Raw genomic sequence first — 25,137 nt, 5'->3', positions numbered from 1 at the left:
CATCTCTATCTCCTCCCCTTCCCTCCCCCCATGCCCTGGCATCTCTCTCCTATCTCTCCCTCTCCCTCCTTGCTCTGGCACCTCCTCTCCTTCCTTTCCCTCTAGTCTGGCATTTGTATCCTTAGTTTCCCTTCCCTCCCCCATGCACTGGCATCTCTCTCCTCTCCCCGTCCATTATCTGGCATCTCCTCTTTTTCCTTTCTCTCCTTCCCTCCCTCCTTCCTTTCCCCTAGTCTGGCATCTGTCTCCTTCCCTCCCCCCCATGCCCTGACATCTCCCCCTTCTATGGTCTGGTATCTCCTTTCCTTATTGTCTTTCCCTCTCTCCCATGGTCTTGGCATCTCTTTCCTCTCCCTACCTGGTCTTCCTTCTCCCTCCTTCCCTCTCTCCCCCCAATTGGGTGCAGCAGCAGCATTTCTCTTTCCCCTTCCTCTATCCACTCACTCTCCTCCACTGCTCTTCCCTCTTCCCCTCCACTGCTCTCCCCTTAGTCCAGCTGCAGCTTTCCCTCTTCCATTTTAAGTCCAGTGGCACTCTCCTCTGTTCCCAATCCAGCTGCACCTCTCCCTTTCACCTCCCTCCATCACTCAGCTCCAACAGCAGCTCTCATTCCCCTCCTCTCTACTTCCGTTTTCCCCCACCAACTAGCTGCAGCACCTCTCCTTTCCACCCCCAGGTCCAGTAGCACCTCTCTCTCTCACCCCCCAGATTCAGCAGCACCTCTCCTCTCCAACTAGCAGGCACCTCTCCATTCCCTTTCCCTCCCCTCTGACTAGTACCTTACCCACTCACCTCCCAGGTCTAGCAGCAGCACCACTCCCTCCCCTCCTCTAACTACCAGTGGCACTTCTTTTCCTCGCCTATCAGCGCACCACCCCCTCCCCCCCGACTAGCAGCAGCACCCTTCCCTCTTATCTCCCAGGTTCATCAGCACCACTCCCCCCTCCCAATTAAAGGGCTCTCTATTATAACTTGCCTGACTGCTGCCGTAGCTTTAGCGAGTCAATTTCCTCCAGCAGCCTCGGGGCCTCTGCAGAAAAAAGGAAGTTGCATCATCAGAGGTGGGCCAGCCTAGCAAAATCCCCTAGGCTGCAGAAGGGAATCGATTCCATAACACTACTGCAGCTGTCAGGCTAGGGGGGAGGGGAGAGAGAGGTGCTTCTGCTAGTCCAAGGTATAGAGAATAGAAAATGACAGCGGTAGCAGGAACGCGGGAAGAAGAAATATATCATAGACAGAGGGGGGAGGCGCATGCCAAAGTAAAAGTACCGAGGAGAGGCGATCAAGGAACACCTACTTCCAAATCACATTTGCACCATGGCACCACACTGGAAACATTTAATTTCCTTTACAGAAGTAGCCTTGAGTTGATAAGTGACGTTTTCATATTCTTTTACCTTGAAACAAGTTTCCCCAAAGCAATTTTCTACCTCCCCAGGCCCGTTTTCCTGATCAGGAATGGGAGCCACCCAATGCATACAGTACTGCTGCTCCGCCCACAAAATACAAATTGAAGGCTAGTGTTATGGGGAGGGTTTGAAAATCACCTGGTTTTGAGGTTGTTTTTTTATTTTTTTTATTAATTTTTAAATTCAATACACAATGGAAAAAAAAAAAAAGTCAGGCTGAGGCCTGAGTCGAACAGAGAACTTCCAGCGGCTCTTCAGGCTGTGCCAAGTCAGCCCGGGGAATCCCCAAACCAATGAAAGGGGTTTTTAAAAATGTTTGAGCAGCGGCAGCAGGATTCGCGATGAGATGACAGCCGGGCGCCCAGCTAAAAGGAGCTAGGGAGAACACTGTAATAAATATATCCAAAAACTGGTCCTAATATTACCTGGGATTCTAGCTGTACATTTCCTCAGGGTCAGCTGCCAAAGAAAGTGCCCCGAGATCAGTGGCTTACCTAGCATATGTGACACCCGAGGCCCATCATTTTTTGACACCCCCCCCATCTGTATGAAAAACATGATTTTTAGTAACAATCCACACGTCACACATGAATATCTAGGAAAAGGCAGCATCTTACATACTGTAGTGAGCAGTACATCAATAAACACATTGTAAAACTAAACAAACCAGACTAGTACAGATCAATCTTACACAGTCAATCCTAACAGAAAACCATGTCTTTTAAAACACACAGAACACACCTTTGCCTAGTATGTAATCACAAACTAACTTTTCCCCCTTTTACAAAACTGTAGTGTGGTTTTTAACCACGGTGGTAACAGCTCAGATGCCAACGCTAAAAAACGCTCTACAGTTTTGTAATTGGGGAGATAGAATAAAAATACGTAGACAAAGGTTAAACTGAAGCACCAAGAACCTGGACTTTGCATACAATGCAACATCACAGAAACAGAGATGCATCTCACCTAAAGCAAAAAATAAAAAAATAAAAATAATTTTTTCTACCTTGTCTTCTCTGGTTTCTGCTTTCCTCATCTTTTTGTCACTCTCTTTCATCCACTGTCTACCCTCTCTCTGCCCCTTCTATATGGCATCTTCTCTCTTTCTATTCCCGTTCTAGAAACTGTATGCATCCCCTTTCCATTTCTCCCTTCACCCCATTAGTCTGGCATCCATTTTCCTCCCTTCCCTCCTCCAATGGTCTGGCATCTCTCCTCTTCTTCCCTTCCCTCTCCCACATGATCTGGCATTTCACTCTCTCCTCTCCCTTCCCCCCACTTCCATCAGCGTCTGCCCCCTTTCTCTCCCTCCAACCCAATTCCATGCAGTATCCTTCCCCCTTATGTCTCTTTCCCTGCAGTTAAATCAGCATCTGCCCCTTTCTCTCTCTCCACCATGATTCCATACCACCCTGACCCCTTTCTCACCTTTCACCATGATTCCATACCACCCTGACTCCCTTTCTCACCCTTCACCATGATTCCATACCAACCTGACCCCATTTCTCACCCTACACCATGATTCCATACCACCCTGACCCCCCTTTGTCACCCTTCACCATGATTTCATACCACCCTGACTCCCCTTTGTCACCCTCCACACCCTTCCATACCACCCTGACTCCCTTTCTCACCCTTCACCATGATTCCATACCACCCTGACCCCCCTTTGTCACCCTCCACACCCTTCCATACTACCCTGACCCCCTTTGTCACCCTTCACCATGATTCCATACCACCCTGACCCCCCTTCTCACCCTTCCCCATGATTCCATATCACCCTGACTCCCCTTTGTCACCCTTTCCCATGATTCCATATCACCCTGACTCCTCTTTGTCACCCTTCTCCATGATTCCATATCACCCTGACCCCCCTTTGTCACCCTTCTCCATGATTCCATATCACCCTGACCCCCCTTTGTCACCCTTCTCCATGATTCCATACCACCGACCCCCGTTTGTCAACCTTCACCATGATTCCATACCACCCTGACCCCCCTTTGTCACCCTTCACCATGATTCCATATCACCCTGACTCCCCTTTGTCACCTTTCACCATGATTCTATACCACCTTAACCCCCTTTGTCACCCTTCACCATGATTTCATTCCAGCCTGACCCCCCTTTGTCACCCTTCACCATGATTCCATACCACTCTGACTCCCTTTCTCACCCTCCACACCCTTCCATGCCACCCTGACCTCCTTTCACCATCCTACTATGCTCCTTTCTTTCTCCATCCCAAAGGTCCCGTGATAACTGCTTCTGCTCCGGATGGAAGAGGTAAGTTAAGTCAGAGGGGGCTGGGCCGGCAGATGCAGTTAGTTGCGGCAAGATCCCGCGATGACTGCGGCTGCTGGTCCACCCCCTCCTCCCCCAGACCCCCGACGTTACTTACCTCTTCCGGAACAGAGGCAGTAGACGGCGCAGTCATCGCGGGACCTTCGTTCACTTCAGCGCGGTTGCTGACTCTGCTCTAAGTACAACGCAGGAGGTTCCGGATCTGGCTGGCTGTGCACCCCCTTGGAGCGTGCACCTAGGGTGGACCTCCCCCCCCTTGGTATGCCACTGCTCGAGATACATGATGAGCAAAAGAGGTGGAAGTGACTTACCACTGCATCCAGGAAGCTGATGCAGGACTCGAGCTCTGGACGTGTCTCGCAGAACTGCCGGAAGAGCAGGCGGCCGATGGGCTGCTTGTCATAGAGACTGGTATAATCCCTCTCTAAACACAGGAAAGCACAGTGAGACACTCCATAAGTCAAAACAATCTCTCCACCCCCTCACCATCATCCACAAGACCCACAGTCTCCAATGATGAGCTTTCTCTGCTGCACAGTTTAACTACATTACAGACATAACATTACACTGCCAGCAGCACAGAACTGGGGCAGCAGACATAAGGCTGCACTGAAAATAGATGGTGTTGGGGTAGTAGATAGGATCTTAAAAAAAAAACAAAAAAAAAACACCCCACAACCTCCCCCTGCATAACAGTTTAAGCCTTTTCAGCTTTTACTTTGAGATTAACCAGTTATGCAAAGCAAAACTGGGTTTTTTCAGGTTCAGCCAAAAATGGAACTATATAAACCAGGTTTGTCCAACTTACAGCACTCAGGCCAAAATCTCACCCACCAAGGGCTTTTGTCTGCCCTCAGAAGCTTGCAAATTCCTGTGGTGCTTACAGTGGGACTCCTGCTATCCCTAAGCCTGAACCAAGCGATGAGGAAGTTCAAATTGATATTGCAGTTCCAGCATTATGTGGCTCAAGCTTGCAGAGAGCTGTTTCATGGTACAGAAGCAGAAATCTCAGCAACTGAACACAGCTGAGGGGAAAGAGACTAGGTGAAGGCTGGGGGGGTACATGTGAGAGACAGCGAGACAGACTGGGGTACATGTGTGCGAGAGAGAGAGACTGGATGAAGGTGAGATACAGCGAGAGAGACTGGGATACATGTGTGTGTGAGAGAGAGAGAGACAGTGAGAGAGGCTGGGGTACATGTGTGTGCGAGAGAGAGAGAGAGATACAGCGAGAGAGACTGGGATACATGTGTGTGTGAGAGAGAGAGAGACAGCGAGAGAGACTGGGGTACATGTGTGTGTGAGAGAGAGAGAGAGACAGCGAGAGAGAGAGAGACAGCGAGAGAGACTGGGGTACATGTGTATGTGAGAGAGAGAGAGAGACAGCGAGAGAGACTGGGGTACATGTGCGAGAGAGAGCACGCAAGAGAGAGACTGGGGTACATGTGCGAGAGAGAGCAAGAGAGAGACTGGGGTACATGTGCGAGAGAGAGCAAGAGAGACTGGGGTACATGTGCGAGAGAGAGCAAGAGACAGCAAGAGAGACTGGTGTACATGTGTGAGAGAGAGCAAAAGAGAGACTGGGGTACATGTGCGAGAGAGAGAGAGACAGCAAGAGAGAGACTGGTGTACATGTGTGAGAGAGAGACAGCAAGAGAGAGACTGGTGTACATGTGTGAGAGAGAGACAGCAAGAGAGAGACTGGTGTACATGTGTGAGAGAGAGAGAGACAGCAAGAGAGAGACTGGTGTACATGTGTGAGAGAGAGAGACAGCAAGAGAGAGACTGGGGTACATGTGTGAGAGAGAGACAGCAAGAGAGAGACTGGGGTACATGTGTGAGAGAGAGAGACAGCGAGAGAGACTGGGGTACATGTGTGAGAGAGAGAGAGAGACTGGGGTACGTGTGTGAGAGAGAGAGACAGCGAGAGAGACTGGGGTACATGTGTGAGAGAGAGAGAGAGAGAGAGACTGGGGTACGTGTGTGAGAGAGAGAGAGACAGCGAGAGAGACTGGGGTACATGTATGAGAGAGAGAGAAACTGGGGTACATGTGTGAGCGAGAGAGACAGCGAGAGAGACTGGGTAAAAGATGGATGAAGGCTGGGGGGGGTACATGCGAGAGCAAGCAAGCAAGACCGAGTCATGGCTTGGGGGTACATGCGTGAGAGACAGCAAGACTGGGTGAAGGACAGGAAGAGGACAACAATATGTTGTATTTTTTAATACTATTTGACCAAATATGTGGCAAATATGACAGTGGATGTTTTGGCCCTCCAAATGTTACAAACTATAAAATGTGGCCCCTGATAGAAAAAGGTTGAACAAGCCTGGTCTAAACACATTTGACTGAAAACAAAACTGTCACTAAACTTATTGCTTAGTTACCAAAGCCAAAAACTAAAGTTTACATTACATTACATTACTGATTTCTATTCCGCCTCAACCTTGCAGTTCTGGGCGGATTACAAAAGAGACAACTGGACATTTCCAGGATAATTACAGAGAGAATTCTGGTCATTTCCAGGAGAAGTTACAAGAATAATGGAGCTGTATATTTCAAGAGCTACAAGATGCTGTACAAATAGGAAATAGTGCAGATCCAGTATATATACTGTTAGGAAAGTTTAGTTGTGTGAATGATAGCCAATGAGGACCCACTGGGAATTGCCAAAGTTTGCAGTTGGTAGCCTTCTACTAAATCCACCGGAGATTGTTACCCTCCAGTCTCAGAACTGCAAGCATAGGTTGATAACTGGGAGAGACATTTTAACAAGGACTTCAACAAGTCTGGCACGTTTAGGTTCACAAGTCAATGCAGATGTAGTTAAATATCCTCTTGAGACAAGAATTTTGTGAGAATGTGTAAAAAATATCACGATTACCTAAATTATGCACAAGTAAAAAGAGAACGTAGCATAGAGTTGTTTCTCAATTTGTATTTAAATGGATAAATACAGGATGATATATATTCTTAGGGTAAAAGAGTCCAGATTGGTCTACACCAGTGTTTCTCAACTTCTTCAAGCCAAGTACCCCCTAAGCTTAACTAATATCAACCGAGTACACCCGCCCAAGCTCCGCCCCAGACCTGCCCAATCTCCGCCTCTAACCCCACTCCCATAATAGTGTTCTCCCACTAATTTGCGGTTCGAGAATCACAGACTCGCTCATTCGCAGCCTGCTCTGATCGCCTCTTCCTGTAGTAAAGTTGGGCTACACCAATCAGGAGCTGTGTGTCAAAGCAGCTCCTGATTGGTGTAGCCCAACTTTACTACAGGAAGAGGCAGTCGGTGTAGGCCGTGAGTGGTTTTCTTCACCCACCAACACTTCAGCTGCCCTCTCCTGCCTTTTGACAGGCAAAAAACCACATTTGTGTTTTTTTTTAATTTGCAGGGGTTCCAAGAACAGAACCCCTGCAAATTTCAGAGGAGTACTGTAGTACTAATTAAGAACATAAGAACATAAGCATCGCCTCTGCTGAGATGTAACAAAAATAAAACATGGAGGGCTATGTACATCAACGCACACAGTTTGGGAAACAAGATCCTGGAATTGGAAACAGAAATAAGGAATGCCGACCTGGATGTGGTGGCGATATCCGAAACCTGGCTCACAGACACCCACGGGTGGGACATGGTCATACTGGGTTACAATTTGCTTTGCCAGGACAGGGAGGGCAGAATGGGAGGAGGAGTAGCATTATATACTAAAGATGACATTAAGGTCACAAGAATCTCAGATGTCCAGTACACTGGGGAATCCCTTTGGGTTAATATGGCCAGAGGGAAGGACAAATGCTTGTATCTTGGCGTAATCTACATACCCCCAAGACAAAAGGATGACCTGGATAGGGAAATTATTGGAGATATAGAAAATATCACCTTGCGTGGGGACACAGTATTGTTAGGTGACTTCAACATGCCTGATGTGGATTGGGATACACTTACCTCTGCTTCCGGCAGCAGCAGGAGGCTATTAAACTCTATGAAGGGAGCTGGTCTCAGGCAACTGGTGTTGGACCCAACAAGGGATCAGGCAATTCTGGACCTTTTACTTACCAATGGAGAAAGTGTCACAGAGGTCTCAGTGGGCGACACATTGGCCTCCAGTGACCACAACATGGTATGATTCAATCTTAGGAAAGGTTTCACTAAAACTACCACACTGACCAAGGTCCTCAAATTCAAGGACACAAACTTCCAAGACATGGGTTCCTTTGTTCACCAGGCGCTACAAAGCCAAGCAGAAACCGACAGCGTGGAAGAAATGTAGTCAACTTTGAAAGCCACCATACAAGAAGCGAAAACCGCTATGTTAAATTAATAAGTAAACGGCGAAGGAACAATAAGCCGCAGTGGTTCACTGCGGAGATCTCAGACCTCATCAAGGAGAAGAAAAAAGCATTCATCTCTTACAAACAATCGGGGAAACAAGACTCTAGAACAGACTACCTGACCAAGTCAAAAGCCGTCAAAACAGCAGTCAGGGAGGCTAAATTCCACATGGAGGAATCTCTGGCTAAGAACATCCAGAAGGGAGATAAATCCTTCTTCAGATAAATCAGTGACAGAAGTAAAAACTCAGGCGGGATTGTACGTCTTAGGAAACCAGACGGAGACTATGTGGAAAAGGATTTGGAAAAAGCCCAACTGTTAAATGAATACTTCTGCTCAGTATTCACCAGAGAAGCACTGGGGCTTGGCCCTCAGCTATAGACAAGGGTTGACTCAACTGACCCGTTTAGTAACTTCGAGTTTACGCCCAACAGTGTCTACGGTGAGCTGTCAAAGCTCAAGGTTAACAAGGCAATGGGGCCTGACAACCTACACCCCAGGGTGCTTAGGGAGTTGAGTGAGGTCTTGGCGGAGCCACTGTCCACACTCTTCAACCTCTCCCTCAGTACAGGCAGCGTCCCGTTGGACTGGAAGACTGCTAACGTTATTCCACTCCACAAAAAAGGCTCCAAGATGGAGACGGCAAACTACAGACCGGTGAGTCTCACATCAATAGTGAGCAAACTAATGGAAACTCTAATCAAACGCCAATTGGATACGATCCTGGATGAGGAGAATCTACGGGATCCCCGTCAACATGGATTTACTAAGGGGAGATCATGCCAATCCAACCTGATCAGCTTCTTTGACTGGATGACAGGGAAGCTGGATGTTGGGGAGTCCCTGGACATCATGTACCTGGACTTCAGCAAAGCATTCGATAGCGTACCATACCGCAGGTTACTAAGCAAGATGAGTTCTATGGGTTTGGGCGATACATTGACGAAATGGGTTGGGAACTGGCTTGGAGGTAGGCTTCAGAGGGTGGTGGTGAACGGCACTCCCTTAGAAATGACGGAGGTGATCAGTGGGGTGCCGCAAGGCTCGGTCCTGGGCCCGATCCTATTCAACATCTTTATAAGAGACTTAGCAGAAGGGCTGAGAGGTAAAATGACATTTGCCGATGACGCCAAACTGGGCAATGTAGTGGGCAATAGCACAACGAACGAAGATTCAATGCCCGACAACATGATGCACAACCTGCTCCTACTGGAGCGCTGGTCTAGGAACTGGCAACTCAGCTTCAATACCAAAAAATGCAAAGTTATGCACCTGGGCAGCCATAATCCATGCAAGACTTACACCCTTAATGGCGAGATCCTAACAAGAACGGTAGCAGAACGAGACTTAGAGGTGATCGTCAGTGAGGACATGAAGGCTGCCAATCAAGTGGAGCAAGCTTCATCTAAGGCAAGACAAATCATAGGTTGCATACGTAGGGGTTTCGTCAGCCGTAAGCCGGAAGTCATTATGCCATTGTATAGATCCATGGTGAGGCCCCACCTGGAATACTGTGTGAAATTCTGGAGGCCTCATTATCGTAAGGATGTGCTGAGACTGGAGTCGGTCCAGAGAATGACCACCCGGATGGTCTCGGGACTCAAGGATCTCCTGTACGAAGAACGGCTGGATAAATTACAGCTATACTCGCTCGAGGAGTGCAGAGAGAGGGGTGACATGATCGAGACATTCAAGTATCTCACTCGCCGCATCGAGGTGGAAGAAGATATTTTCTTCTTCAAGGGTCCAGTGGCAACAAGGGGGCATCCGTGCAAAATTAGGGGCGAGAAACTGTATGGGAACACCAGGAAATTCTTTTTCACTGAAAGGGTGGTTGATCGCTGGAATACTCTTCCAATTCAGGTTATTGAGGCCAGCAGCGTGTCTGATTTTAAGGCCAAATGGGACAGACACGTGGGATCTATTCACAGAGAAAGGTAGGGGAGGGTCTTTGGGGTGGGCAGACTAGGTGGGCCGTGGCCCTTATTTGCCATCTATTTCTATGTTTCTATGAGTCAGACCACAGGTCCATCATGCCCAGCAGTCCGCTCCCGCGGCGGCCCCACAGGTCAATGACCTGTACGTTATCTATTATTTAAGACATTTTGTAATGCAATTTCTTCCATCAATTTTTCATATACACACAATAGAATCTTATTAATACATAATGATAACCACAAAATTAAAAAACACAAAGCACATTGTATGTAGAGAAAATGTTAATTATCATTTATATTTGGAGGGGGGAGTTCAAAGAAGTCAAGGCAGATGACTTTAAAATATGCAATGCTACCTCAGTAACAACTACAGAAAATAGACAAATATAGTGCAAAATATAGATAGATATAAATTCTCAAAATTGACACATTTTGATCACTAAATTGAAAATAAAATCATTTTTCCTACCTTTGTTGTCTGGTGATTTCATGAGTCTCTGATTGCACTTCCTTCTGACTCTGAATCCAATATTTATCTATTTATTTCTGCCTCCTGCATGCTTCTCTCCTCCGGATGTCATTCCCCTTCTCCAACTAACATCTCTCTCTGTCCCTCCATGAGTTCAACTTTTCTTCCTCTCTCCTACACCCCTATTGGCAACATGTCTCCCTCTCTCTTACTGCCCACCATCTCTCTTTCTCTCATTCCCTCCCTTACTGCAAAGGGAGTAGGGAGAGAGAGAGATCCAGAGAAAACAAGAGGGCACTCTCTAAAATTACAAACATAAAGAAGTTCTTCTTCATCCAGAGAGTGATAGAAAACTGGAACGCTCTTCCGGAGTCTGTCATAGGGGAAAACACCCTCCAGGGATTCAAGACAAAGTTAGACAAGTTCCTGCTGAACCGGAACGTATGCAGGTAGGACTAGTCTCAGTTAGGTCCCTGGTCTTTGACCAGAGGGCCGCCGCGTGAGCGGACTGCTGGGCACGATGGACCACTGGTCTGACCCAGCAGCAGCAATTCTTATGTTTTTATGTGGTGAAAGCAGTTAGTTTAGCAGGGTTTAAAAAAAGGTTTGAATAATTTCTTAAAAGAGAAGTCTATAAGCCATTTTTGAGATGATTTGGGGAAATCCACTGCTTATTCCTAGGATAAGCAGCATAAAATCTGTTTTACTCCTTGGGATCTTGACAGGTACTTGTGACTTGGGTTGGCCACTATTGGAAACAGGATACTGGGCTTGATGGATCTTTGGTCTGTCCCAGTATGGCAACTCTTACATTCTTATGTAAAAGCTTACAGGAAGATCCTCTGTCTCAACAAGCCTTGGAACCTGGACTGCCCATTTCTTCTAACTGACTCTTGGGCCCAATGTCCCGGCTGGAGACCTCGACCTCCTCCAGAGCCTACACACGCAAAATAGGGGGGAAGGAAAATAGTTGGACCCAATCCTGGGTAAACCGCCACAGAGCCTGCACTCAAATCCACAACAAATCCCAGGAAAAGAAAGGGCATACAAAGCCTGATATGCCAAAAGAAAGAGTGGGGAACTGCCTGGGGGGGAGGCATCAGTCACACCAACAGAAGTGTGAAGTGGTAAAACTACTTGGCCTCATCCTTATTTAAGGCTGACTGAAATAACACTGGAGGGAGTCCTTTGAGTCCTCCCTGACTGGATGGGGGAACCAGCTGCCAAATGCCCAAATGTATTTCAAGGAATTCTCAGCTTATCTCTTTTTTTCAAGGCCTCTTATCTTCAAAATGTGTGCTCCCTCCCTTTTTCTCAGCACTTTACTGGAAATCAGGCTGATAAAACACTCAAGTGTAGGAACAGAATAAATGGCACTGCAAAAAGCAGAAACTTTATTTAAGACACTTTCTTGGTGCTAAGATAACAGCGACACACTCTGCTCTGCAACAACCAGAAGATAATGCCTTTCACTGGCCTACAGACACTGTGTGAGCCAGCCCGCCACTGTATGCAGACTGAGCAAATCCTGTGTGAATTAGGCCTGCAGAGAACAGTTTAATGATTTAGCATGCCATGCTGTGTCCTACTTACCTGGCAGTTTACCAAATAATTTTCACATCTATGGGGGTTTTCAGACAGACAAGATCCCCTATTTGTTTTACAGTTACACCACTTTGCAACCATTGCAGTCCTGGATGCTAACCTCTGTTATTATTGCAGCAGAGTTAGAACTCAGGGCTTCCCACATCTGACGCTGTCCCCCTGATGGCTCTGTTGGACAGGGACAGGGTAAACCTGCAGAATAGAAAAGAATTTGATTTATCTATAACCACAAATACAACCCTAAGTGTTTCCTCTAGTGGTACAATCCTGGACAAACTACATTAAGAACAGTGGGCTACAAACTCTGGAGGGGGGGGATGGGTTTGATTCCCATCACGACTCCTAGTGAGCTTAGGCAAATCACTTATCCCTCCACTGCCCCAAGTACAACACTTAGATTGTGAGCTCACTAAAGATAGGGAAAATACGTAATGTGCCTGCTGTATCACAAAAAAGGTGGAATATCAAGCATCTCAAACAAACACAGAAGAGGAGAGATGGTGGGGAGAGTACAGAAAGCAAGGAAAGGATAGCACCTCTGTACAAGTCTCTAGTTAGACTCCATTTAGAATATTGTGAACAATTCTGGAGACCAGACCTTCAAAATGGATATATACTGGATGGAATCGGTCCAGAGGGTGACTACTTCACCATAAAGAACACATGGAAAAGCTTAAAGATAAACATGTACACCCTGGAGTAAAGGTGGGAAAATGGAGGTCTGATAGAGACATTTAAATACCTCCACATATAAATGCACAGAAGTGGGTCTCTTTCAATGGAAGGAAGCTCTGGAACAAGGGCATCCGAAGATGGTGAAAAGAAGTAGGAGCCATCCTAGTAAGGTTACCAGATTTCTGGTTTGCAGGGCAATTTTCCACCATAAAATTATGATCTACTGAAACCATATATTCTACACCTATACACTAGTTTTTCTGCACCATTCATACAATCAAGTCCATAATGTATATGCTGCTTTAAAGCAACATCATAAATGTTTAAAAGCCTGTATTTTTCCACATGAACTGCATATAGTGTCTGTCAAAATCATATTGTAAGCTCTTTTGAGCAGGGATCATCTCTTGCGTGCGTGTCTGGTAGTGCTAAAGAAACGATAAATAGTAGTAGTACATCTTGAAAGGTCATTCTTAACGTTGCTTAACACAGAAAAGCAATTTTATAACTTGAGTCTTCATTTAAGTGCACTGACGCTGCATGCTCCATGTCAATTCCATTAAAGTGTCTGTGCATCAAGATGGAAAAATTATGTTCTTACCTGCTAATTTTCTTTCCTTTAGACACAGCAGATGAATCCAGAGACTAGTGGGATAGCGCACATCTACCAGCAGGTAGAGATAAGAGAACTGATTTGCAGGTGCTCCTCTAGGATGGAACCTCTCCTGGCCATTTAGTATCGTTCTTTGCCCAAGCATCCGAAGCAGAACTGTACAAAAAAACTTCTTTCCCATAATAAAGTCCAAATTCACAGTGCAATCAACCATAACCAGAAAACAGGAACCAACAACAAAGCACAGTTACTTACCGTAACAGGTGTTATCCAGGGACAGCAGGCAGCTATTCTCACATATGGGTGACGTCATCCGACGGAGCCTCGATGCGAACGCCTCACAAGCAGACTTGTTTGAAGAAATTAGAAGTTTCGAGTCGCCCGCACCACGCATGCGCGAGTGCCTTCCAACAAAGTGCACAGGGCGCGTCTCCTCAGTTCAGATAGCTAGCAGAGAAGCCAACCAGGGGAGGTGGATGGGTCTTGAGAATAGCTGCCTGCTGTCCCTGGATAACACCTGTTACGGTAAGTAACATTGCTTTATCCCAGGACAAGCAGGCAGGTATTCTCACATATGGGTGACCTCCAAGCTAACCAGAATGGGATGGTGGGAGTGTTGGCAACTTAGGAGAATAAATTTTGTAATACTGTTTGGCCAAACTGTCCATCCCGTCTGGAGAAAGTATCCAGACAATAGTGAGAAGTGAAGGTATGAACCGAGGACCAAGTAGCAGCCTTGCAAATCTCCTCAATCGGTGTTGATCTGAGGAAAGCTACAGAAGCTGCCATTGCTCTGACTTTATGGGCTGTGACTTTACTGTAAAGTGGTAATCCAGCCTGGGCATAGCAGAAAGAGATACAAGCCGCCATCCAATTAGAGATGGTGCGTTTAGAAATTGGATGTCCCAACTTATTTGGATCAAAAAAGACAAAAAGTTGAGGAGCAGTTCTGTGTGGTTTGGTTTGTTCCAAGTAGAAGGCCAAAGCACGTTTACAGTCCAGAGTATGAAGAGCTGATTCTCTAGGGTGAGAATGAGGCTTTGGAAAAACCACTGGAAGTACGATAGATTGGTTGAGATGAAATTCTGAGACCACTTTAAGTAGGAATTTCAGATGAGTACGAAGAACCATCTTGTCATGATGGAACACAGTGAATGGTGGAACAGTAACCAAAGCTTGTAGCTCACTGACTCTTCGAGCAGAAGTGAGAACAATGAGAAACACCACTTTCCAAGTGAGATACTTCAAATGAGCCTTATCAATTGGTTCAAATGGAGGCTTCATGAGTTGAGAAAGGCAACATTGAGGTCCCAAACCACAGGAGGCGGTTTGAGAGGTTTGACATTGAAACGTCCTTTCATGAATCTGGAAACTACTGGATGAGCAGAGAGGGGTTTCCCTTCAATAGGCTGATGAAAAGCTGTAATTGCACTGAGATGGACACGAATGGATGTAGACTTGAGTCCAGAGTTGGATAGGTGCAAAAGATAATCCAAAACAGATAAGGAGGAATGTTGAGGCTCCTTATGATGAGAGAAACACCATGTAGAAAATCTAGTCCATTTTTGGTGATAGCATTGTTTAGTTGTAAGCTTTCGCGAAGCTTCTAAAATATTTCTGACAGATTGAGAAAACTGAAGAGGAGTTATGTTGAAAGGTACCAGGCTGTCAGGTGTAGAGACTGCAGGTTGGGATGAAGCAAAGATCCTTGACTCTGTGTAAGCAGAGAAGGAAAAACTGGTAGAACTGGCTCCCTTCTGCTGAGTTGAAGTAGAAGGGAGAACCATGGTTGTCTCGGCCACCGAGGAGCAATTAGAATCATGGTGGCATGATCGTTCTTCAATTTGACTAGAGTCTTGAGAATGAGAGGGAATGGAGGAAATGCGTAGAGGAATAGATTCGTCCATTGTAGGAGAAAAGCATCTGCCTCGAGGCAGTGAGGAGAGTATATCTTGGAGCAGAACTGAGGCAGTTTGAAGTTGTGGGGAGCTGCAAAGAGGTCTATCTGAGGCGTTCCCCACTGTGAGAAATTGTGATAAAGAGACGAGGAATGGAGAGTCCATTCGTGAGGTTGCAGAAGACGACTCAAGTTGTCCACCAAGGAATTCTGAGCCCCTTGAATGTAGACAGCTTTAAGGAAGGTGTGACAGATTACCCAGTCCCAAACTTCCAGAGCTTCTTGACAAAGGGAGGCAGATCCCGTCCCTCCCCGTTTGTTGACATAATACATGGCGACTTGGTTGTCCGTGCGGACGAGGAGTACTGTGTCGTGAAGGAGATGTTGAAAAGCATGGAGAGCTTTGAGGATCGCTCTGAGTTCCAACTGACTGATATGACACTGACGATCCGTACTGGTCCAGAGGCCTTGAGTACGGAGACCATCGAGATGAGCACCCCAAGCATAGGTCAACGAGTCTGTCGTGAGGACCTTCTGATGAGGGAGCATGTGAAAAAGCAAGCCTCTGGAGAAATTGGAAGAGAGCATCCACCATTGGAGAGACTGCTTCAATGAAGGAGTGACTGTTATGTGTTGAGAAAGAGGGTCGCAAACCTGCGTCCATTGAGATGCCAGGGTCCACTGAGGAATTCTGAGGTGAAGTCTGGCAAAAGGAGTCACGTGTACTGTGGAGGCCATGTGACCCAGAAGTACCATCATGTGTCTTGCTGAGATGGAAGAGCGGGGAGACACTGTATGACAGAGTTGAAGAAGAGCTTCCAGAAGTTGTTGTGGAAGGAATGCTCTGAGTTGGACAGTGTCCAGAACAGCTCCAATGAATTGTAGATTCTGAGAGGGTTGAAGTTGAGATTTGGGAAAGTTGATTTCGAATCCCAAACTTTGTAGAAACCAGGTAGTCCGTTGGGTTGCTACAATAACCCCTTGAGAAGTGGAATCTTTGATAAGCCAGTCGTCGAGGTAGGGAAATATCTGAATACCATGATTCCGTAGAGCTGCCGCTACCACAACCAGGCACTTGGTGAACACTCTGGGAGACGAGGCCAGGCCGAAGGGTAGTACTCTGTATTGATAATGCAGATTCCCCACCCGAAATCTGAGATACTGACGGGAGGCTGGGTGAATGGGGATACGAGTATAGGCCTCCTTGAGATCCAGAGAGCATAACCAATTGTTCTGCTCGAGAAGGGGATAGAGAGATGCCAGGGATAACATTCGAAATTTTTCTTTGACTAAAAATTTGTTGAGAGCCCCGAGATCCAAAATGGGTCGCAGATCGCCTGTCTTATTCGGAACAAGGAAGTAACGGGAGTAAAACACCCCTGTTCTGCTGTTCCAAGGGAACTGGTTCGATGGCATGGAGATGAAGCAGAGCTTGAGCTTCCTGAAGAAGAAGGGTGGTCTGGGACGGACTGGAAGGATACTCTCTTGGAGGAAGCTCTGGAGGAACTTGATTGAAATGAAGAGAGTATCCTTCTCTGATGATGGAAAGGACCCAGAGGTCTGATGTTATGACCGTCCATCTGTTGTAAAAAAGATGGAGATGACCTCCTATAGGTGGAAAAGGAGTCAGAGACAGAACGATGGATGTTATGCTCTGGTGTAAACAGTCAAAAAGGCTGAGAAGCCTTAGGTGGAGCAGAAGGTTGAGGCTTCTGTTGCTTCTGAGGTGGTTGCTTCTTCAAAGGAGGGCGAGGAAAATGCCTCTGGTAGATAACAGGAGGACGTGTAGGCCTAGAAGGAGCTGGCTTAGGCTTAGGTCTGACTATAGAGGCAAAAGATTTAGCATGGTCAGACAGTTTTTTGGTGGCAGCCTCGATAGACTCATCGAAAAGGTCATTGCCTTCACAAGGGATGTTCGCCAGACGATCCTGGAGGTTAGAGTCCATGTCTATGGTGCGAAGCCAGGCTAGAAGACGCATGGCCACAGAATAAGCTGCTGCTCGGGTAGAGAGCTCAAAGGCATCATAAGATGTTTGCAAAAGATGGATACGCAACTGAGAGAAAGAAGCAATGACTTCTTGGAACTCAAAATGTATGCTATCATCTAAGTAACTCAAAAATTTCAGCAGAAGAGACAAAAGAAATTCAAAATAAGTAATAAAATGAAAGTTATAATTGAGGACCTTCGAAAACATCATAGCATTTTGATAAATGTGGCGTCCAAACTTATCCATGGTCTTCCCTTCCCTGCCAGGAGGAACTGTGGCATACACTCTGGAAGGATGGGATCTTTTTAAAGAGGATTCCACAAGCAAGGATTGATGTGACAATTGGGAATTGTCAAAACCTTTATGATGCACTGTTTTATATCTGGCATCCAACTTTCCTGGAACTGCTGGAATGGAAAAAGGAGTCTCCATGCATCTAGTAAAAGTCTGATCAAGAAGCTTGTGTAATGGCAGTTTGAGAGACTCAGCTGGAGGTTGAGGAAGATGCATGGTCTCGAGGTATTCTTTAGAGTACTTAGAGCCAGTGTCCAAAGGAACGCTCAAGTCTACAGCCATCTGTCTCAAAAATGAGGAAAAAGATAACTGATCTGCAGTGGCATGGCTTTGAGACGGACTCGAGGATGTCGAGGCAATTGGAGTCGAAGAAGAAGAAGTCTCGACAGGAAACCATGGTACGAAGGAACCGGGAGACTTGGACGAGGCACTAGGCATCGGGATATCCTCCAAGGCCGGCATCAGAGACTTGGAACGAGGAGTTGGAGGTCTCATCGAGGCTGGAGAAGACCGAGGCTTTGAGGAATGATGTCTCGAAGCAGGTCTCTAGTGATGTCGAGAACTGTGTCTCGAACTGGATCTCGAAGATCGAGCAGAGGTTGCCTCGGAAGCAGTTGATCGAAGATCAATAGGCGTGAAGGAGCCCTGAAGCAACTTCGAAGACTGGACTCCCTTGGTAGAATTGGAGGTATCCTGTCGATGCACTCGCACAGACTCTGCTCTAAGCGTTTCATAGAAACATAGAAAGAGACGGCAGATAAGGGCCACGCGGCCCATCTAGTCTGCCCACCCTAATGACCCTCCCCTATTTATCTCTGTGCAGAGATCCCACGTGACGATCCCATTTCTTCTTAAAATCAGGCACGCTGCTGGCCTCGATCACCTGAAGTGGAAGTCTATTCCAGCGATCAACCACTCTTTCGGTGAAAAAGTATTTCCTGGTGTCGCCGTGCAATTTCCCGCCCCTGATTTTCCATGGATGTCCTCTTGTCGCCATCGGACCTTTGAAAAAGAAGATATCTTCTTCTACCTCGATACAGCCCGTGAGGTATTTGAATGTCTCGATCATGTCTCCCCTCTCTCTGCGTTCCTCGAGTGAGTATAGCCGTAATTTATCCAGCCGTTCCTCGTACGGGAGATCCTTGAGTCCCGAGACCATCCGGGTGGCCATTTGCTGGACTGACTCAAGCCTCAGTACATCCTTGCGGTAATGAGGCCTCCAGAATTGTACGCAGTATTCCAGATGGGGCCTCACCATGGATCTATACAATGGCATAATGACTTCAGGCTTGCTGCTGACGAAACTCCTACGTATACATCCTATGATCTGTCTAGCCTTAGATGAAGCCCGCTCCACTTGGAAGCCCGACCAGACACTCGCAGAGACTCCGCTCCCTGCATCGAGTGTGGAGGATCAGACCGGGGCACAAGCGGCTTGACCTCGCAGGAAACTTCTGCATGCCCAGGATGAAGCAGATTAAGCAGTGTGGGTCCCATGTTAGTGAGGACCTTAATAATCTGCTCCTCCAAAGAGGGCTGGGTGTAGCCAGCAAGGAAGGTACCGCGTCTGAAACCAGCCCACCTGCCTTGGCTGGAGGTTCTCGCACAGTGGTGTGAGAGTGTTTCGACTTGGAAGGCTTCGAAACTTTAATCACCACTGGCGGAACCGAGTACTGAGCTATATGACCTGAGGAGACAGGAGAAGATATGGCAGTCGAGGATGTCGAAGCAAGAGCCGTTCCAAAGGAGGAAGGTCTGATGAGGCTCGAGGTGGAAGCAGTAGAAGGAGAGGCGTTGATCGGGGCCAATGCCGAAGACACCTTCAATGCCGAGAGAGTAGAAGACTCCATCTCGAAAAGGTTATCCACCAGAACGCAACGACGCTTAAAAGCACGAGGCTTAAGTGTTTGGCAAGGCAGGCACGAAGTAGGATGATGTTTCGGCCCAAGGCACTTGAGGCAGCGTCCGTGAGGGTTCAAAAGGGATATCGTGCGCTTGCACTTGCGACACCGTTTGAAACCGGTGACAGGCCGGGGCATAGACAAAAATAAAGCCGATGCAAAGTCGAAGCCTGCGGGCCGCGGCTGAGCGGCCTGTACCGGACGAATGGACGGAAGTAAAAAAAATTTTTTTTTTTTAAGAAAGAAGACGACTAACACAGCGATTTGTGAGAAAAAGAAACACAAACCGCAGTGAGAGAAGGCACGAATGACGAAGTTACCGGAGAGAGCCAAAAAGACGGACTTCTCGGCTCCACGGAAAACTAAGAACTGAGGAGATGTGCCCTGTGCACTGAGCGGGAAGGCACTCGCGCATGCGCAGTGCGGGCGACTTGAAACGTCTAGTTTCTTCAAGCAAGTCTGCTTGTGAGGCGTCCGCATCGAGGCTCCGTCGGATGATGTCACCCACATGTGAGAATACCTGCCTGCTTGTCCTGGGATAAACAGAAATAACAGGCTCTGGATTCATCTGCTGTGTCTAAAGGAAAGAAAATTAGCAGGTAAGAACAGAATTCTTCTTTCCTTAGCAACAGCAGCAGATGAATCCAGATCTAGTGGGATGTAGCAAAACAATCCTCAAACAGGGTGGGAAACAAAAGCTGCCTCTGCAATTACTGACACATCAAAGTAAGCCTCCCCATCTGCCGAAACATCCAATCAGTAATGCTTAGAAAAAGTTCTCGAGGACGACCACGTTGCAGCTCTTCAAATTTCTTCCAAGGAGAATCCCCTGGACTCTTCCCGAAACATAGCAACCGCTCTAGTTGAGTGAGCATGGAGATCCGTCGACAATGGCTTCCCTGCCAGCAAGTAGGCAGACGAGATAGCCTTCCTGACTCAATGAGCCACCAATGCCTTGGAAGTCGCCATGCCCTTCTTGCTTCCATGCCCTTCTTGCTTCCAAGTTTTCTTGTGTCCTGAGAACAAGACAAATAGGTAATCTAACCGCTGAAAGTCATTAGTAACCTGATGATAGTACAAGAGCATTCTGCACACGTCGAGAAGACCGTCTTCAAGGTGACATCTTTGAGAGTAGCAGTGCAAAACAGTTTGCAGGGAGCTCCTGAGCACCATTCCGGACAGGGTTTCTTCAAAGGCAAGCAAATGCGTTGTACTCCCTTCAGGAATCGGACTACATCAGGCAGTGAAGCCAAAGAAGAGTGTGACTTCCTGCAACAGTTGCTACCTGAACCCTAAGGGAATTGTAAACCAACCCTTTCGAGATGCTGTCCTGCAGGAAGTCAAGAATGCGAGACAGGAAAGCCTGAAAAGGGGAGATGTTCTGCTGAGCACACCAAGATTTGAAAACTCTCCAAACCCGAGCATAAGCTATGGACATAGATTTCTTCTTTACCTGCAAAAGAGTGCATAAGAACATAAGAATAGCCTTACTGGGTCAGACCAATGGTCCATCAAGCCCAGTAGCCCGTTCTCAAGGTGGCCAATCTAGGTCACTAGTACCTGGCCAAAACCCAAGGAGTAGCAATATTCCATGCTACAGATACAGGGCAAACAGTGGCTTCCCCGTGTCTTTCTCAATAACAGACTTTTCCCTCCAGGAACTTATCCAAACCTTTCTTAAAACCAACTACGCTATCCACACTTACCATATCCTCTGGCAATGCGTTCCAGAGCTTAACTATTCTCTAAATGAAAAAATATTTACTCCAATTGGTTTTAAAAGTATTTCCCTGTAACTTCATCGAGTGTCCCTAGTCTTTGTAATTTTTGACAGAGTGAAAAATCGATCCACTTGTACCCGTTCTACTCCACTCAGGATTTTGTAATCTTCAATCATATCTCCCCTCAGTCATCTCTTTTCCAAGCTGAAGAGCCCTAACCATTTTAGTCTTTCCTCATACGAGAGGAATTCCATCCCCTTTACCATCTTGGTCGCTCTTCTTTGAACCTTTTCTAGCGCCACTATATCTTTCTTGAGATAAGGAGACCAGAATTGAACACAATACTCTAGATGAGGTCTCACCATGGAGCGATACAGGGGCATTATAACATTCTTAGTCTTTTTAACCATCCCTTTTTTAATTCCCAGCATTCTATTTGCGTTTTTGGCCGCCGCCGCACATTAAGCAGAAGATTTCATCGTATTGCCTATGATGACACCCAGATCCTTTTATTGGGTGCTAATCCCCAAGGTGGACCCTAACTTCCAGTAACTGTGATTCAGGTTATTCTTCCCAATGTGCATCACTTTGCATTTGTCCACATTAAATTTCATCTGCCATTTGGATGCCCAGTCTTCCAATTTCCTAAGGTCTGCCTGCAATTTTTCACAATCCGCATGTGTTTTAACAACTTTGAACAGCTTAGTGTCATCTGCAAATTTAATCACCTCACTCGTCGTTCCAATTTCCAGATCATTTATAAATAAGTTAAATAGCACCGGTTCCAGTACAGACCCCTACCCTCTATTTTTTATCCGATAACCAATTCCTAATCCACAACTGAACTTTGCTAAATATCCCATGACACTAATTTTCTCAGGAGCCTCAGCCTCAGCTTCAACCTTTCAATAGCTAAGCTATAAGACCAAAGTGGAAGGGATCTTTCATCCGTATTGGACCCTGCGTAAGTCCAATGTTACCGGAAGCCGGAGTGGGTCTCTCACTGCCAGCCTTACCAGATTCGTGTACCACGGACAGTGTGGCCAGTCCGGAGCCACCAAGACCACCGACTCCCTGATGCGAACAATACAATGCAGCATCCGGCCTTTCATCAGTCAGGGAGGAAAGACATACATAAGGCTGCCTGGAGGCCACGGAAGAACTAACGCGTCCACCCCCTTGGATTTTCATTCCCTGCACTTGCTGAAGAACCGAGGAAGCTTAGCATTGCGAGCCAAGGCCATGAGATCCAACTCTGGGAGTCCCCATTTCCACACAATGAACTGGAATGCCTCTTGGAAAAGCTCCCAGTCTCCTGGGTTGAGAAAATTTCTGCTGAGGAAGTCCACCTGAACATTGGATTTTCCTGCAACATGAGCTGCCAACATTAGCAGGAGTCACATCTCAGCCCAAATAATAATAATAATAATTTATTTCTTATATACCGTATTTTCACGCATATAACGCGCGCGTTATACGCGTTTTTACCTACCGCGCATACCCCTCGCGCGCTATATGCGTGAGCGCGGTATACCAAAGTTTTAAAACATAGTTCCCACCCCGCCCGACGCCCGATTCACCCCCCCAGCAGGACCGCTCGCACCCCCACCCCGAACGACCGCTCGCACGCGCTCCCATCCGCACCCGCATCCACGATCGGAGCAAGAGGGAGCCCAAGCCCTCTTGCCCGGCCGACTCCCCGACGTCCGATACATCCCCCCCCCCCCGGCAGGACCACTCGCACCCGCACCCCGAACGACCGCTCGCACGCGCTCCCACCCACACCCGCATCCACGATCGGAGCAAGAGGGAGCCCAAGCCCTCTTGCCCGGCCGACTCCCCGACGTCCGATACATCCCCCCCCCGCAGGACCACTCGCACCCCCACCCCGAACGACCGCCGACTTCCCGACAATATCGGGCCAGAAGGGAGCCCAAACCCTCCTGGCCACGGCGACCCCCTAACCCCACCCCGCACTACATTACGGGCAGGAGGGATCCCAGGCCCTCCTGCCCTCGACGCAAACCCCCCTCCCCCCCAAGAACCTCCGACCGCCTCCCAGCCGACCCGCGATCCCCCTGGCGACCCCCACGACCCCCCCACCCCCCTTCCCCGTACCTTTGGTAGTTGGGCCAGAAGGGAGCCCAAACCCTCCTGGCCACGGCGACCCCCTAACCCCACCCCGCACTACATTACGGGCAGGAGGGATCCCAGGCCCTCCTGCCCTCGACGCAAACCCCCCTCCCCCCCAAGAACCTCCGACCGCCCCCCAGCCGACCCGCGATCCCCCTGGCGACCCCCACGACCCCCCCACCCCCCTTCCCCGTACCTTTAGTAGTTGGCCGGACAGACGGGAGCCAAACCCGCCTGTCCGGCAGGCAGCCAACGAAGGAATGAGGCCGGATTGGCCCATCCATCCTAAAGCTCCGCCTACTGGTGGGGCCTAAGGCGCGTGGGCCAATCAGAATAGGCCCTGGAGCCTTAGGTCCCACTTGGGGGCGCGGCCTGAGGCACATGGGCCCAACCCGACCATGTGCCTCAGGCCGCGCCCCCAGGTGGGACCTAAGGCTCCAGGGCCTATTCTGATTGGCCCACGCGCCTTAGGTCCCACCAGTAGGCGGAGCTTTAGGATGGATGGGCCAATCCGGCCTCATTCCTTCGTTGGCTGCCTGCCGGACAGGCGGGTTTGGCTCCCGTCTGTCCGGCCAACTACTAAAGGTACGGGGAAGGGGGGTGGGGGGGTCGTGGGGTTCGCCAGGGGGATCGCGGGTCGGCTGGGGGGCGGTCGGAGGTTCTTGGGGGGGAGGGGGGTTTGCGTCGAGGGCAGGAGGGCCTGGGATCCCTCCTGCCCGTAATGTAGTGCGGGGTGGGGTTAGGGGGTCGCCGTGGCCAGGAGGGTTTGGGCTCCCTTCTGGCCCAACTACCAAAGGTACGGGGAAGGGGGGTGGGGGGGTCGTGGGGGTCGCCAGGGGGATCGCGGGTCGGCTGGGGGGCGGTCGGAGGTTCTTGGGGGGGGAGGGGGGTTTGCGTCGAGGGCAGGAGGGCCTGGGATCCCTCCTGCCCGTAATGTAGTGCGGGGTGGGGTTAGGGGGTCGCCGTGGCCAGGAGGATTTGGGCTCCCTCCTGGCCCGATATTGTTGGGGAGTCGGCGGTCCTTGGGGGGGGGGAGGGATGTATCGGACGTCGGGGGGGGGGGCATCAGGCTTTCAGGATGGGGACAGACCTTCAAGGGGGGACAGTGCACGGAAGTCAGGGGGGGTGAACGGAGAGTCGGGACAGCGCACGGAAAGTCAGGGCGGGCGAAAGGAGCGTCGGGCAGCATGCGCGGTATACCAGTGAGCGCGGTATATCAAAGTTTTTGTGCAAATCATCGTGATTTCTGCGCGCTATATCCGTGTGCGCGTTTTATACGGGTGCGTGTTATTTGCGTGAAAATACGGTAAATGAGAAGAGTCTGTACTTCCTGTGCCAGTTGAGGGCTCTTCATGCCCCCTTGCCTATAGGTGACTTGCCATGACACTGTCCGATAGAACCCTGGTCAGTGTGCCCTGTATCAGCGCCCAAAACTCAAACAGAGCTAACTTGATTGCCCCTCCAGAAAATTAATAGACCATGTGCCCTGCACCGAGGACTGAAGGCACTAAGTCCTCCAGCCCGTCAGACTGGCATCTGCTGTGACTACCAGCTAGTCTGGGGACACGAAAGGCATGCCCTTGAACAGATTTGCACCATCTAGCCACCAATCCATTCTGCTCCAGGCTTGGGGGGGTCCATCTGAGATGGCGACTATAATCCTGTGACACCAGCAACCACCTGGAGAGAAGAGATTGTTGCAGCAACCGCATATGAAAGCGGGCCCAAGGCAACCCCTCTAGAGCCACCACCATGGATTCTAGAACATGAACATAATCCCAAACTCTTGGACGTGGTATCCAGAGCAGTAAGCGAACCTGGGACTGCAACTTCTCGCCACTCTCCTGAGCCCCCCAGAT

General features: G+C 48.6%; 1 protein-coding gene across 4 annotated transcripts in view; it reads right to left on the bottom strand.

Annotated features, from left to right (window-relative positions):
- Positions 1-25,137, bottom strand: part of GRK5 (G protein-coupled receptor kinase 5) — a 331,566-nt gene that overhangs the window by 210,309 nt on the left and 96,120 nt on the right. For all 4 annotated transcript variants that reach the window (XM_033940660.1, XM_033940662.1, XM_033940661.1 and 1 more), the window contains exon 3: positions 4,022-4,134. In XM_033940660.1, coding sequence (XP_033796551.1) covers positions 4,022-4,134 — 113 coding nt within the window. The remainder of the gene's footprint in view (positions 1-4,021; positions 4,135-25,137) is intronic.

The sequence above is a fragment of the Geotrypetes seraphini genome, chromosome 4, assembly GCF_902459505.1.
Source record: "Geotrypetes seraphini chromosome 4, aGeoSer1.1, whole genome shotgun sequence".
Classification (NCBI taxonomy): domain Eukaryota; kingdom Metazoa; phylum Chordata; class Amphibia; order Gymnophiona; family Dermophiidae; genus Geotrypetes; species Geotrypetes seraphini.
The sequence above is the reverse complement of the archived record's forward strand: the minus strand, read 5'-3'. Positions and strand labels throughout refer to the sequence as shown.